This window comes from Bombina bombina, chromosome 9, assembly GCF_027579735.1.
Source record: "Bombina bombina isolate aBomBom1 chromosome 9, aBomBom1.pri, whole genome shotgun sequence".
Taxonomy (NCBI): Eukaryota; Metazoa; Chordata; class Amphibia; order Anura; family Bombinatoridae; genus Bombina; species Bombina bombina.
Window position 1 is genome coordinate 248991546 of NC_069507.1, and position 13982 is coordinate 249005527.

At 35.4% G+C, this 13982-nt stretch overlaps 1 protein-coding gene across 1 annotated transcript in view; it reads left to right on the forward strand.

The window, feature by feature from the left end:
* Positions 1-13982, forward strand: part of SORCS3 (sortilin related VPS10 domain containing receptor 3) — a 1163020-nt gene that overhangs the window by 1042848 nt on the left and 106190 nt on the right. Inside the window, exons 19-20 of the mRNA XM_053693001.1 lie at positions 1536-1722; positions 5327-5460. Of these exons, the coding sequence (XP_053548976.1) occupies positions 1536-1722; positions 5327-5460 (321 nt within the window). The remainder of the gene's footprint in view (positions 1-1535; positions 1723-5326; positions 5461-13982) is intronic.

The following is a 13982-nucleotide window of genomic DNA, read 5'->3' on the forward strand; positions in this document are numbered from 1 at the left end:
CGCGATGGAAGAAGATATTGCTGCTTGGAGGAAGACTTTCTCTGCCGGACTTCAGGAACGGTGAGTACCTATTTGGGGGTTAGAGTTAATATTTTTTTTTTTTTTAGAATAGGGATTTTAATGGGCTTGTAAAAAAGCTGAATGCCCTTTTAAAGGGCAGTAAAAGAGCTGAATGCCCATACAAATGCCCTGTTTAGGGGCAATGGGTAGCTTAGGTTTATAGTGTTATTTTTTTATTTTGGGGGGTTTGGTGGGTGGGGGGGTTTACTGTTAGAGGGGGGACTTAGTATTTTTTAAGGTAAAAGAGCTGTTTAACTTAGCACAATGCCCTACAAAAGGCCCTTTTTAAAGGGCTATTGGTAGTTTAGTTTAGATTAGGGGGTGTTTTTATTTGGGGGGGGGAGTTATTTTCATAGGGATTAGGTTTATTTTTTTTCATTTTTGATAATGTGGTTTATTATTTTATATAATATTAGACTTTTTATTTTTTGTAATTTTAGATTAATTTAAACTTAGTGTTTTTTATTTTAAAAGTAATGTAAGGTTTTTAATTGTAACTTAGTATTTTTTAATTTAGGTAATTGGGGTTAATTTAGGGGGTGTTAGGTTAGGGGGCTTAGTAATTTAATTAGTTATTTAAGTTGTGGGGGGTTGGCGGTTTAGGAGATAATAGCTTACTTAGGTTAATTGCGTTGTGGGGGTTTGGTGGTTTAGGGGTTAATAGATTTATTAGGTTTATTGCGATGTGGGTGAATGGCGGATTAGGGGTTAATACATTTATTAGGTTTATAACGATGTGGGTGAATGGCGGATTAGGGGTTAATACAGTTATTAAGTTTATTGAGATGTGGGTGAATGGCGGATTAGGGGTTAATACATTTATTAGGTTTATAGCGATGTGGGTGAATGGGTGAATGGCGGATTAGGGGTTAATACAGTTATTACGTTTATTGAGATGTGGGTGAATGGCGGATTAGCAGTTAATAGTTTTATTAGTTATTGCGGTGGGGGTTGACGGTTGACAGGTAGATAGATATTGCGCATGTGTTAGGTGATTGTTAATATTTTCAGGCAGTAACGGGAGTTACGGTGCTCACATTTTCAGCGTAAGGCTTGCTGCGCCTACCTATGTGTGAGTAAAATTTCTAAATTTTCGCAGCGTAAGTCCTTGCTTTGAATATGTGATACCAATTTGTGACGCGGTTCTATGTTAGCTTATGGGAGTAAAAATTGTGAAATATACAGGCCTTTGTATGCGGCGCTGTATATGCAATAGCAAAACCGGCGTCGCTGGCTTTTGCGGTCAACGTCGCATATATAATTTGGCCCCTAGTGTGCGCTGGTTACAACCTCACACTTGCAATACAGTTAATGATTAAATGAATACAAGTGATTAGCTAAATGTTGCAATCAGACCAATTAATTAAAATGATGTTCACCTTAAACTCTCTTATTTCAAGAAACTTACCTATATGTTATATATAATGAGTGTTGTTTCCTAACATGACACAAATTTAGTGTTTTTTCTGTTTTAGGGAGACCTTCAAAGAATAAACATTCAGTTGGATTTTGGAGACGGAAGTGCTGTGTCTTATGCAAATTTTAGTAAGATAGAAGATGGCATAAAGCATGTATATAAGAATGCAGGAATATACCAGGTCACCGCGTACGCTGAGAACAACGTAGGCATCGACAGTGCTGTCTTGTATCTACATGTGACTTGTAAGTTACATTCTGCTTTTGCCTATTGTTCTACTTTAAGGGTTCAGTAAGATATATTTCCCCCAACGAAGGAAAACTCAATCGGACCGTGCTGCACATAAATTATTTCTAACAATGGGCAAATGTATTCCTTGCAATATTTTTGTTTGTGATAAATACCCCAACATTCTGGCAAACTTCTGACTAGCATTTCTTTTAAGATCACAGCTTTTATTAAATTAGTAGGATCTAACAGAAGCTACTAAAGACTTTTAAAAATGCTGTTTTTTTCATGGGTAAAGCTACACAAGGTTTGATTAAAGGGATCTGATTCAGATAGATTATTTAATTTTATAAAAATTTGCAATTTACTCCTAATTTGAAATTTGCCTCCTTTATTAAAACATAGCTCCTTTCTATTAAAGCATACTGAAATATGCACAGGAGTGTGCATGTGTTTTGAGTTGTATGTGTAAAACATTATTTGAACCGTTATTACAAACACTGTTCCATATAGGGTCCAGGACACATGCAATTGTATGTTTTTATGGGAAGAAACTATGTTTCAACAAAGGATACCAAAAGAAGCGAGAGACAAACTCAATAACAGAGGTGAATATTGAAAGGTTTTAATAAAAATAGCATATATAGAATATCTGAACTGGAGCACAAGGTGAAACAATCAGATGATTAGTAAACATGGTTATTGTACCTTCTCCATGGTAATCCTGGAAACCTGGCCTGTTGGGGAGGCTTGAGGACAGGTTTGAAAAAAGTGCTCTACCTGAATTATTAATTTTAGGGGCCTATTTATTATGTGTCTGTCCGACATCAGTGGATCAGCGGAACATGTCCGACAGACATCGCTGAATGTGGAGAGCAATACGCTCTCCGCATTCAGCATTGCACCAGCAACTCTTGTGAACTGCTGGTGCAACGCAGCCCCCTGTAGATTCATGGCCAATCGGCCGCTAGCATGGGGTGTCAATCAACCCAATCGTATTCGATCGGGTTGAATTGCGGCAATGTCTGTCCGCCTCCTCAGAGCAGGCGGACAGGTTATGGAGCAGCGGTCTTTAGACCGCTGCTTTATAACTGGTGCTTCTGGCGAGTCTGAAGACTCGCCAGAAACACGGGCCCTCAAGCTCCATACGGAGCTTGATAAATGGGCCCCTTAATGTTGACATTCATGTCTCTTTAATTACGTAATCACAGACTCCTAGATTTACTAAGAACTGAGCTTTCACTCGTTCTTATTTGTGTACTGATCTACTGGGGCTCGACATCGCTAAATGCAGACAGCATGCAGTGGGGCCTATCTAGCAAGCTCCGAATGGAGCTTGATGGCCTGTGTTTGGCTCGCCAGGAACAGCAGTTATGAAGCAGCGGTCTCAAAGACCACTGCTCCATAACCCTGATCGCCGGCTCTGATGAGGCGGACAGGAATCGCAGGAATTCAACCCGATCGAGTACGATCGGGTTGATTGACACCCCCTGCTGGCACAAGAACTGCTGGTGCAATGCTGAATACGGAGAGCGTATTGCTCTCCGCATTCAGTGATGTCTGTCGGACCTGATCCGCACTGTCGGATCAGGTCCGACAGACATTTGTTAAATAGGCCTCATGGTCTGCATTTATCATTGCACAAGCATTTCTGGTGAAATGCTTATGCAATGCTGTTCACTGGTGGCAAATCGGCCGCTAGCAGAAGCTGTCAATCATCATGATCGGATCGGGATGATTTCAAGGTGGCGGACAGGTTAAGGAGCAGAAGTCTTATGAACGCTGCTTCTTAACTTCAGGCGAGCCTGAAACGATGGGGTTTTGAAATACCATCCGCTGCTTCATAAGTGGAGCCCACTGTGTCTATTATACTTCACCTATGTAAAACGATATGTAAGAGTCAGTGGTGTATCATCTTTGTTAATAAGATATTTAAATGGTCTTATAGTAGCGTTCCTTTAAAGCAATGAGCGTTATCTTAAATTGTAAATAGTTTTAAATAAAAATGGACTTCTAAAAATGAACAGCATTATTTTTATATTTTAATGATAGACCAGTTGAGCACATCATTTTTCCCAAACACCTTCTCATAGCAACTCCTTTTTATAAAATTCCTAGAGTTTGTACAAACAAACCACAGGAATAAAACTTGCTGTCAGAGAGGTTTTTAGTGCTCATATGTATAATGTTATGAAAATTGTGGAGGTAGAGAACAAAAAGTGTTTTTTTTGGCTGCCAACATGGTATGTCGATCCTGCGTTCTTATTGCTTAAAAGTAGGAGTCAGCTGTCTAAGGGTTAATCACACACATCACTTGTAATGCTATTCCATGTGGAATGTTCTTGAAAAGTTAATTCCTGTGCAGGTTGGGTAACTATAGCTTTTTATCACTACAAGTTATCAGAGTGAAAGATGGAATGTGCCCTGCAACTTTATAACGGTAATAATTCCCTTAATATCAATCATGTCGGTATTTAACAACCTGTTATTAAAGCAGTAACTGTTCTTGGCTTCACCTTGGGCTGTTAACTAACAAAAGGAGCTGTTAGCGGGCAATAGCAAACTAATTTCTTTGGGATTGTTTCATTTTATCTGCAAAATCAAAGTTTACTGGCAAGAACTTGCTCCTAAAATGGCCCTGTGCTTCCCAAAGCATCTGGGCTGTTAGATGAAAACCTGAAGATTTTTATTTATTCTGCAATGCTGTATTTGAGGTTTCAAACAAAAGCGTGCTGAGCAAGACAAGCAGTTTTAAGTACCTAGCATGTGCTAACATATAGTATGTGAGAATTGATGAGAAACGGTTAAATTGAAGGATATTGAATGTAAGACGTTGAGAATTACTTGAGTCATCATTACAGATGGGAATAGATGTTACCAAAGAATAATGTGTAGAGTTTATTAATGGATACAATCAACAGAGAAAAAATACTTAGCTATCAATTTTACTCTTTTCTAAAGTCAATAAGCATTTTATCAGCTGAGGATGAATAATTGTTATACACATCAGTGCATTTGCTTAGAACTATATTTGCAATATATGGGTATTAGCAAAAAGGCATCTAGTAAAAACTAACAGTGGTTTAGTGATAGTTTTTGATGTGTACATGAACTGTAGCCTAAACACCCTAAGGTGACATGTGCTTGTAATTGGTGATTGTTCTGTGTGCCAGCAGTGAGGTGATCATTTGTGCAAAATGCGTCGCTACAGACTCTAACTGCTTGGAACACTTTAGAGTGGGTAGCTCAGTTTTGGCATCACTGTGAAGATCTCAGCTGGGTTATAACTTAGATGGGGAACTTTAACAGTTGGGGAGTTTGAGAAGGGATTCCCTTGGATGAGGAAGACATAGTTCAGAGATAAGTGCAGTAGAAGGAATTAGTGCCAATAAGTTTATAGGTGCAGCAGTGCTGGGAGTAATTTGGGTTTATGGTGGCAAGGAAGGAGTTAAAATGCACTAGGGTGACACTTTTTAATTCTAGTTTAATTGAATATTAAAGTAATTACGCCTGAATCTTAATCAGTGCTGAAATAATTTGTAATTAATTAATTTGGCTTTTGAAGAAAGTATCATTTTTGTTTTTTTCATAAAAATAGTCATATATTCCCTTGATTCTCAGGTCCGGTGGAGCATGTGCATTTACGAGTTCCTTTCGTTGCTATTACTAACAAGGAAGTCAATATGACCGCTGTGGTTTGGCCATCACACTCAGGAACACTCACTTACTTCTGGTGGATTGGCAATAACACAAAGGTACGGTCGGTCACTGTGTACAATGTTTCTGTTTCCTCTACTGAGATACATTTACTACTTTATGTCCACGTTGTGCAGAAATCACTGCTTCAATAACCTTCAAGTGCTCTAGATTTAATATGAATTGCTGTGCTTGCAAATGAAGATGTGCAGATGGGCTGAGAATGAACTAGTAACATAATTCAAACATTAATGTCCTGTACAAAAAAAAACTGCCCTGGTATTGCAGCTTGATTTGGCTTTTAGGAGAGGCCTGTGAATTGCTGAAGACTTTATATTATGCTATGTTTTATGAATTTGTGTCTTTAGCGTGTCACATGATCTACAACTAAATATATCACCTTATAAATTCTTCAATCACCTAACTCATTTGTTATATGAATAATTCAAAGACACTTTTATATCCTTGAATTGATTAAAGAGTCAATCTTTAATTTAAATAAATGTAAAGAGATAATTTTTCAGGGAAACTATATTGTGTTCCTATGGGTGCGCGCACACACACACAAAACCGTACACATGCGCACATGTAACTCAAACACACATGCTTAGCACAAACACACTCCTAACACACATACCTCATACACTCAACTAACACGTACACTTACTGTATATCAGAATAACACATTTTTGATTTATATATATAGACTATCACCCAAAGGTTGAAGGAATTACCATAAATGATGCTTGTTGAGAACATGATTAAATTAACCCCTTCACTGTCAGGCACACTTTCCTAATGATCAATGCTATTTGTGAAAAGTCACATTGAAATGATTTGGAGACTAAATGAATTGTGCCTCTCATATGTCCTCATATCTCATCATTATTCCAGCTTTGAGCAAGTCCACAGGAATCTCCTTGCCCTGTGTGACTCCAATGCAAATCCCTGGCAAGATGTAATCTATAAATGTAAGAAGAGGTTCTCTGGCTAACCGTCCTTGTACAGTTGTATATCAGTAAGACTGATTTGTACCTGAAGCACTTGGGATTGGTATGGATTAATGGTGACCCTATGAGTACAAATCAATGCAAGAAAAACACATCTGCTTCATTAAATGAGCTCAGAGCTCACAGATTTTCAATCACGCATTTAAAAACTTGTTGAGTTGAGTTCACAAGTCATTCAGTATGCTCATCCCCCAGGACAAGTAAATAGCTCCTATAGAAAAGCTAATGTGATAATTGTGTTAGTCTAGTCTGTGACTGAGCACATCTGGCACAGTTATATCATAGCATTTTATATGAAGCTGAATCATGGCCAACTGTTTAGGTGTCCCAGGTCCATTAATGAGTCATTCTAATACAACGTATGGTGACCATTTTACAGCCCCAGAATACTTTTATTAGCAGATTTGCAATATAAGCTGTGCTAAAATTAAGGTTGCTTAGCTTTTTACTCTGAGAGCGCCACTGTGCACAGTCTCAGATGGTTCTTGAAGCGTTTCCATTAGTCTATAAGCACCATGAACCTTGTGCATGTCAATCATACTCTTGTACAGAGCAGAATAATTTATCAGTGGCTGTTTTTGTATCTCTGTGTATGTATTTGTAGTTTGTATGTATGTATATGTATTTAATATGTATGTGCCTGTGTATATAAGTGTGATGTGTGTGTATGTATGTATATGTATTTAATATGTATGTGCCTGTGTATATAAGTGTGATGTGTATGTATGTATATGTATTTAATATGTATGTGTCTGTGTATATAAGTGTGATGTGTATGTATGTATATGTATTTAATATGTATGTGTCTGTGTATATAAGTGTGATGTCTATGTATGTATGTATATGTATTTAATATGTATGTGTCTGTGTATATAAGTGTGATGTGTATGTATGTATATGTATTTAATATGTATGTGCCTGTGTATATAAGTGTGATGTGTATGTATGTATATGTATTTAATATGTATGTGCCTGTGTATATAAGTGTGATGTGTATGTATGTATATGTATTTAATATGTATGTGTCTGTGTATATAAGTGTGATGTGTATGTATGTATATGTATTTAATATGTATGTGTCTGTGTATATAAGTGTGATGTGTATGTATGTATATGTATTTAATATGTATGTGTCTGTGTATATAAGTGTGATGTGTATGTATGTATATGTATTTAATATTTATGTGTCTGTGTATATAAGTGTGATGTGTATGTATGTATATGTATTTAATATGTATGTGTCTGTGTATATAAGTGTGATGTGTATGTATGTATATGTATTTAATATGTATGTGTCTGTGTATATGTGTGATGTGTATGTATGTATATGTATTTAATATGTATGTGTCTGTGTATATAAGTGTGATGTGTATGTATGTATATGTCATTAATATGTATGTGTCTGTGTATATATGTGTGGTGTGTATGTATGTATATGTCATTAATATGTATGTGTCTGTGTATATATGTGTGGTGTGTATGTATGTATATGTCATTAATATGTATGTGTCTGTGTATATAAGTGTGATGTGTATGTATGTATATGTCATTAATATGTATGTGTCTGTGTATATGTGTGATGTGTATGTATGTATATGTCATTAATATGTATGTGTCTGTGTATATATGTGTGATGTGTATGTATGTATATGTATTTAATATGTATGTGCCTGTGTATATAAGTGTGCTGTGTATGTATGTATATGTCATTAATATGTATGTGTCTGTGTATATAATACGCTCTTCATCTGCTGCACCTCTCTGACAATCCCTTCATTGGCTTCCTCTTGCTTCTAGGATTAAACACAAAATTCTCACTCTGACATACAAAGCCCTCAACTGCACTGCTCCCCCCCTATATCTCAGACCTTGTCTCCAGATATTCTCCCTCCCGTTCCCTTCGCTCTGCTCATGACCTCCTACTCTCCTCCTCTCTTGTTACCTCCTCACACTCCCATTTACAGGACTTCTCCAGACTGGCTCCCATCTTGTGGAACTCTCTGCGTTGTTCCACAAGACTCTCCCCTAGTTTTGAAAGCTTTAAGCGCTCCCTAAAGACTCTACTGTTCAGGGATGCATACAACCTACACTAACCTTTCTTTATACCAGATTTTCTTCCCCCATGCCCCTGAACCCCCTTAGCATTTAAGCCTAAGAGTCCAGCTGTTTGTAGATCACCTTCTTAAGAGCTGACTACAACAGTGCGACTCTTGGCAGGGCCCTCTACCCGTTAGATCCATATAAATGTTTTGTTGTACTCTGCCTTTGTTTATAGCGCTGCGGAATCTGTTTGCGCTCTACAAATAACCGATAATAATAATAATAATAATATGTATGTGTCTGTGTATATAAGTGTGGTTTGTATGTATGTATATGTCATTAATATATATGTGTCTGTGTATATAAGTGAGGTGTGTATGTATGTATATGTATTTAATATGTATGTGCCTGTGTATATAAGTGTGGTGTGTATGTATGTATATGTATTTAATTTGTATGTGTCAGTGTATGTAAGTGTAGTGTGTATATATGTATATGTCTTTAATATGTATGTGTCGGTGTATGTAAGTATGGTGTGTATGTATGTATATGTCTTTAATATGTATGTGTCTGTGTATATGTGTGATGTGTGTGTGTATGTATATGTCTTTAATATGTATGTGTCTGTGTATATAAGTGTAGTGTGTATATATGTATATGTCTTTAATATGTATGTGCCTGTGTATATAAGTGTGATGTGTATGTATGTATATGTATTTAATATGTATGTGCCTGTGTATATTAGTGTGATGTGTATGTATGTATATGTATTTAATATGTATGTGTCTGTGTATATAAGTGTAGTGTGTATATATGTATATGTCTTTAATATGTATGTGCCTGTGTATATGTGTGGTGTGTATGAATGTATATGTCTTTAATATGTATGTGTCTGTGTATATAAGTTTAGTGTGTGTGTATGTAAATGTCTTTAATATGTATGTGTCTGTGTATATAAGTATAGTGTGTATATATGTATATGTCTTTTAATATGTATGTGTCTGTGTATATAAGTGTGGTGTGTATGTATGTATATGTCATTATTATATATGTTTCCGTGTATATAAGTGTGGTGTATATGTATGTAAATATCATTAATATTTATGTGTCTGTATATATAAGTGTGGTGTGTATATATAAATATGTATTAATATGTATGTGTCTGTGTATATAAGTGTGGTGTGTATGTGTGTATATGTATTTAATATGTTTGTGCCTGTGTATATACGTGTAGTGTGTATGTATGTATATGTATTTAATATGTTTGTGCCTGTGTATATACGTGTAGTGTGTATGTATGTATGTATATGTATTTAATATGTTTGTGCCTGTGTATATATGTGTGGTGTGTATGTATTTATATGTCTTTAATATGTATGTGTATGTATATAAGTGTAGTGTGTATGTATATAAATGTCATTAATATGTATGTGTCTGTGTATATAAGTATGGTGTGTATGTATATATCATTAATATGTATGTGTCTGTGTATATGTGTGGTGTGTATGTATGTAAATGTAATTAATATGTATGTGTCGGTGTATTTAAGTGTGCTGTGTATGTATGTATATGTCATTAATATGTATGTGTCTGTGTATATAAGTGTGATGTGTATGTATGTATATGTATTTAATATGTATGTGTCTGTGTATATGTGTGATGTGTATGTATGTATATGTATTTAATATGTATGTGTCTGTGTATATAAGTGTAATGTGTATGTATGTATATGTATTTAATATGTATGTCTGTGTATATAAGTGTGATGTGTATGTATGTATATGTATTTAATATGTATGTGTCTGTGTATATAAGTGTGATGTGTATGTATGTATATGTATTTAATATGTATGTGTCTGTGTATATAAGTGTGATGTGTATGTATGTATATGTATTTAATATGTTTGTGCCTGTGTATATATGTGTGGTGTGTATGTATTTATATGTCTTTAATATGTATGTGTATGTATATAAGTGTAGTGTGTATGTATATAAATGTCATTAATATGTATGTGTCTGTGTATATAAGTATGGTGTGTATGTATATATCATTAATATGTATGTGTCTGTGTATATGTGTGGTGTGTATGTATGTAAATGTCATTAATATGTATGTGTCGGTGTATTTAAGTGTGCTGTGTATGTATGTATATGTCATTAATATGTATGTGTCTGTGTATATGTGTGATGTGTATGTATGTATATGTATTTAATATGTATGTGTCTGTGTATATGTGTGATGTGTATGTATGTATATGTCATTAATATGTATGTGCCTGTGTATATAAGTGTGATGTGTATGTATGTATATGTATTTAATATGTATGTGTCTGTGTATATGTGTGGTGTGTATGTATGTAAATGTAATTAATATGTATGTGTCGGTGTATTTAAGTGTGGTGTGTATGTATGTATATGTCATTAATATGTATGTGTCTGTGTATATAATACGCTCTTCATCTGCTGCACCTCTCTGACAATCCCTTCATTGGCTTCCTCTTGCTTCTAGGATTAAACACAAAATTCTCACTCTGACATACAAAGCCCTCAACTGCACTGCTCCCCCCTATATCTCAGACCTTGTCTCCAGATACTCTCCCTCCCGTTCCCTTCGCTCTGCTCATGACCTCCTACTCTCCTCCTCTCTTGTTACCTCCTCACACTCCCATTTACAGGACTTCTCCAGACTGGCTCCCATCTTGTGGAACTCTCTGCGTTGCTCCACAAAACTCTCCCCTAGTTTTGAAAGCTTTAAGCGCTCCCTAAAGACTCTACTGTTCAGGGATGCATACAATCTACACTAACCTTTCTTTATACCAGATTTTCTTCCCCCATGCCCCTGAACCCCCTTAGCATTTAAGCCTAAGAGTCCAGCTGTTTGTAGATCACCTTCTTAAGAGCTGACTACAACAGTGCGACTCTTGGCAGGGCCCTCTACCCGTTAGATCCATATAAATGTTTTGTTGTACTCTGCCTTTGTTTATAGCGCTGCGGAATCTGTTTGCGCTCTACAAATAACCGATAATAATAATAATATGTATGTGTCTGTGTATATAAGTGTGGTTTGTATGTATGTATATGTCATTAATATATATGTGTCTGTGTATATAAGTGAGGTGTGTATGCATGTATATGTATTTAATATGTATGTGTCGGTGTATGTAAGTGTAGTGTGTATATATGTATATGTCTTTAATATGTATGGGTCGGTGTATGTAAGTGTGGTGTGTATGTATGTATATGTCTTTAATATTTATGTGTCTGTGTATATGTGTGATGTGTGTGTGTATGTATATGTCTTTAATATGTATGTGTCTGTGTATATAAGTGTAGTGTGTATATATGTATATGTCTTTAATATGTATGTGCCTGTGTATATGTGTGGTGTGTATGAATGTATATGTCTTTAATATTTATGTGTCTGTGTATATAAGTTTAGTGTGTGTGTATGTAAATGTCTTTAATATGTATGTGTCTATGTATATAAGTATAGTGTGTATATATGTATATGTCTTTTAATATGTATGTGTTTGTGTATATAATTGTAGTGTGTATATATGTATATGTCTTTATTATGTATGTGTCGGTGTATGTAAGTGTGGTATGTATGTATGTATATTTCATTAATATATATGTGTCTGTGTATATAAGTGAGGTGTGTATGTATGTATATGTATTTAATATGTATGTGCCTGTGTATATAAGTGTGGTGTGTATGTATGTATATGTATTTAATATGTATGTGTCGGTGTATGTAAGTGTAGTGTGTATATATGTACATGTCTTTAATATGTATGTGTCGGTGTATGTAAGTGTGGTGTGTATGTATGTATATGTCTTTAATATGTATGTGTCGGTGTATGTAAGCGTGGTGTGTATGTATGTATATGTCTTTAATATGTATGTGTCTGTGTATATGTGTGATGTGTGTGTGTATGTATATGTATTTAATATGTATGTGTCTGTGTATATAAGTGTAGTGTGTATATATGTATATGTCTTTAATATGTATTTGCCTGTGTATATGTGTGGTGTGTATGAATGTATATGTCTTTAATATGTATGTGTCTGTGTATATAAGTTTAGTGTGTGTGTATGTAAATGTCTTTAATATGTATGTGTCTGTGTATATAAGTATAGTGTGTATATATGTATATGTCTTTTAATATGTATGTGTTTGTGTATATAATTGTAGTGTGTATATATGTATATGTCTTTATTATGTATGTGTCGGTGTATGTAAGTGTGGTATGTATGTGCATACATTTGTGTTATATATATATATATATATTGATGTGTGTATGCATGTGTGTGTATATATGTGTGGTGTGTGTATTAGTCTAAATATGGTTGTATGTGTATTTGTATATATGTGTGTTTATGTATGTGTGGTGTGTGTATGTGTTTAGATGTGTGTATATGTGCATGTGTGTGTTTCTCAGTACAGTAACACCCTTTTACAAAAACATAAACTGCAATGCCTTTTTAAATGCCGTCTTTTAGCTGAGAAAATCAAAACCAAAACTAGTAAACAACCTTTGCTTTGCAATTTGTTTGTAGTATCACACTCTGTGAGTGCACAGTAAACAAGAAATAATGACAAAACCAGCATCATTTCTGAAAGTTAAATTACCAAGCAGATGAACTATATTATAACTGGTAATTATGTGAAAAATTTGCAATATTGACAAGTATTATTCTTCCTACAGAAAAACCCTGAGTCACCGCAGTATCTTGCAATGTCTATTTATTCCAAACAGTCATATTAATGGCTTGTTATTCACATTCACCTAGATTACGAGTTTTTGAGCTAATCAGGGTGGGAAACAAACGCAACAAAAGTTTCGTTATTTCACCCCCCATAGCAGTCATTCCGAGTTTCTGAAAAGCCTCTTTGTGCGTGCAATATGGTGGTCTTAAGCTGCATACCGCACAAAAGCCAAGGGCTGCTTTGACGTGCTTGTGCACGCTTTCCCCCATAGACATCAATGGGGAGAGAGTGTAAGAAAAAAAACCTAACACCTGAAGTGCGGTATGGCAATCGCCGTAAAGCAGCCCCATTGATGTCTATGGTGAAAAGAAAGTTACATTTAAACCTAACACCCTAACATAAACCCAAAGTCTAAACACCCCTAATACGCTGCCCCCGACATTGCAGAGACTAATAAAATTTATTTATTATTATTTATGGCCTTTTGTAGTCCATTGCCCTAAAGAAATCAGCTCTTTTACCTGTACAAAAAATACAAAGGCCCCCCAACAGTAAAACCCACCACCCAACCAACCCCTAAAATAAAAACCTAACTCTAAAAAAAACCTAAGCTACCCATTGCCCTGAAATGGGCATTTGTATGGGCATTGCCCTTAAAAGGGCATTCAGCTCTTTTTCTTTGTCTGAAAAGGGCATTTAGCTCTTTTAAGAAAAGCCGAAACCAAATCTAAAAAAAAAACAAAACACCCAAAAAAAGTTTAAAAAACCTAACACTAACCCCTGATAATCCACTTACAGTTTCTGAAGTCTGGACATCCAG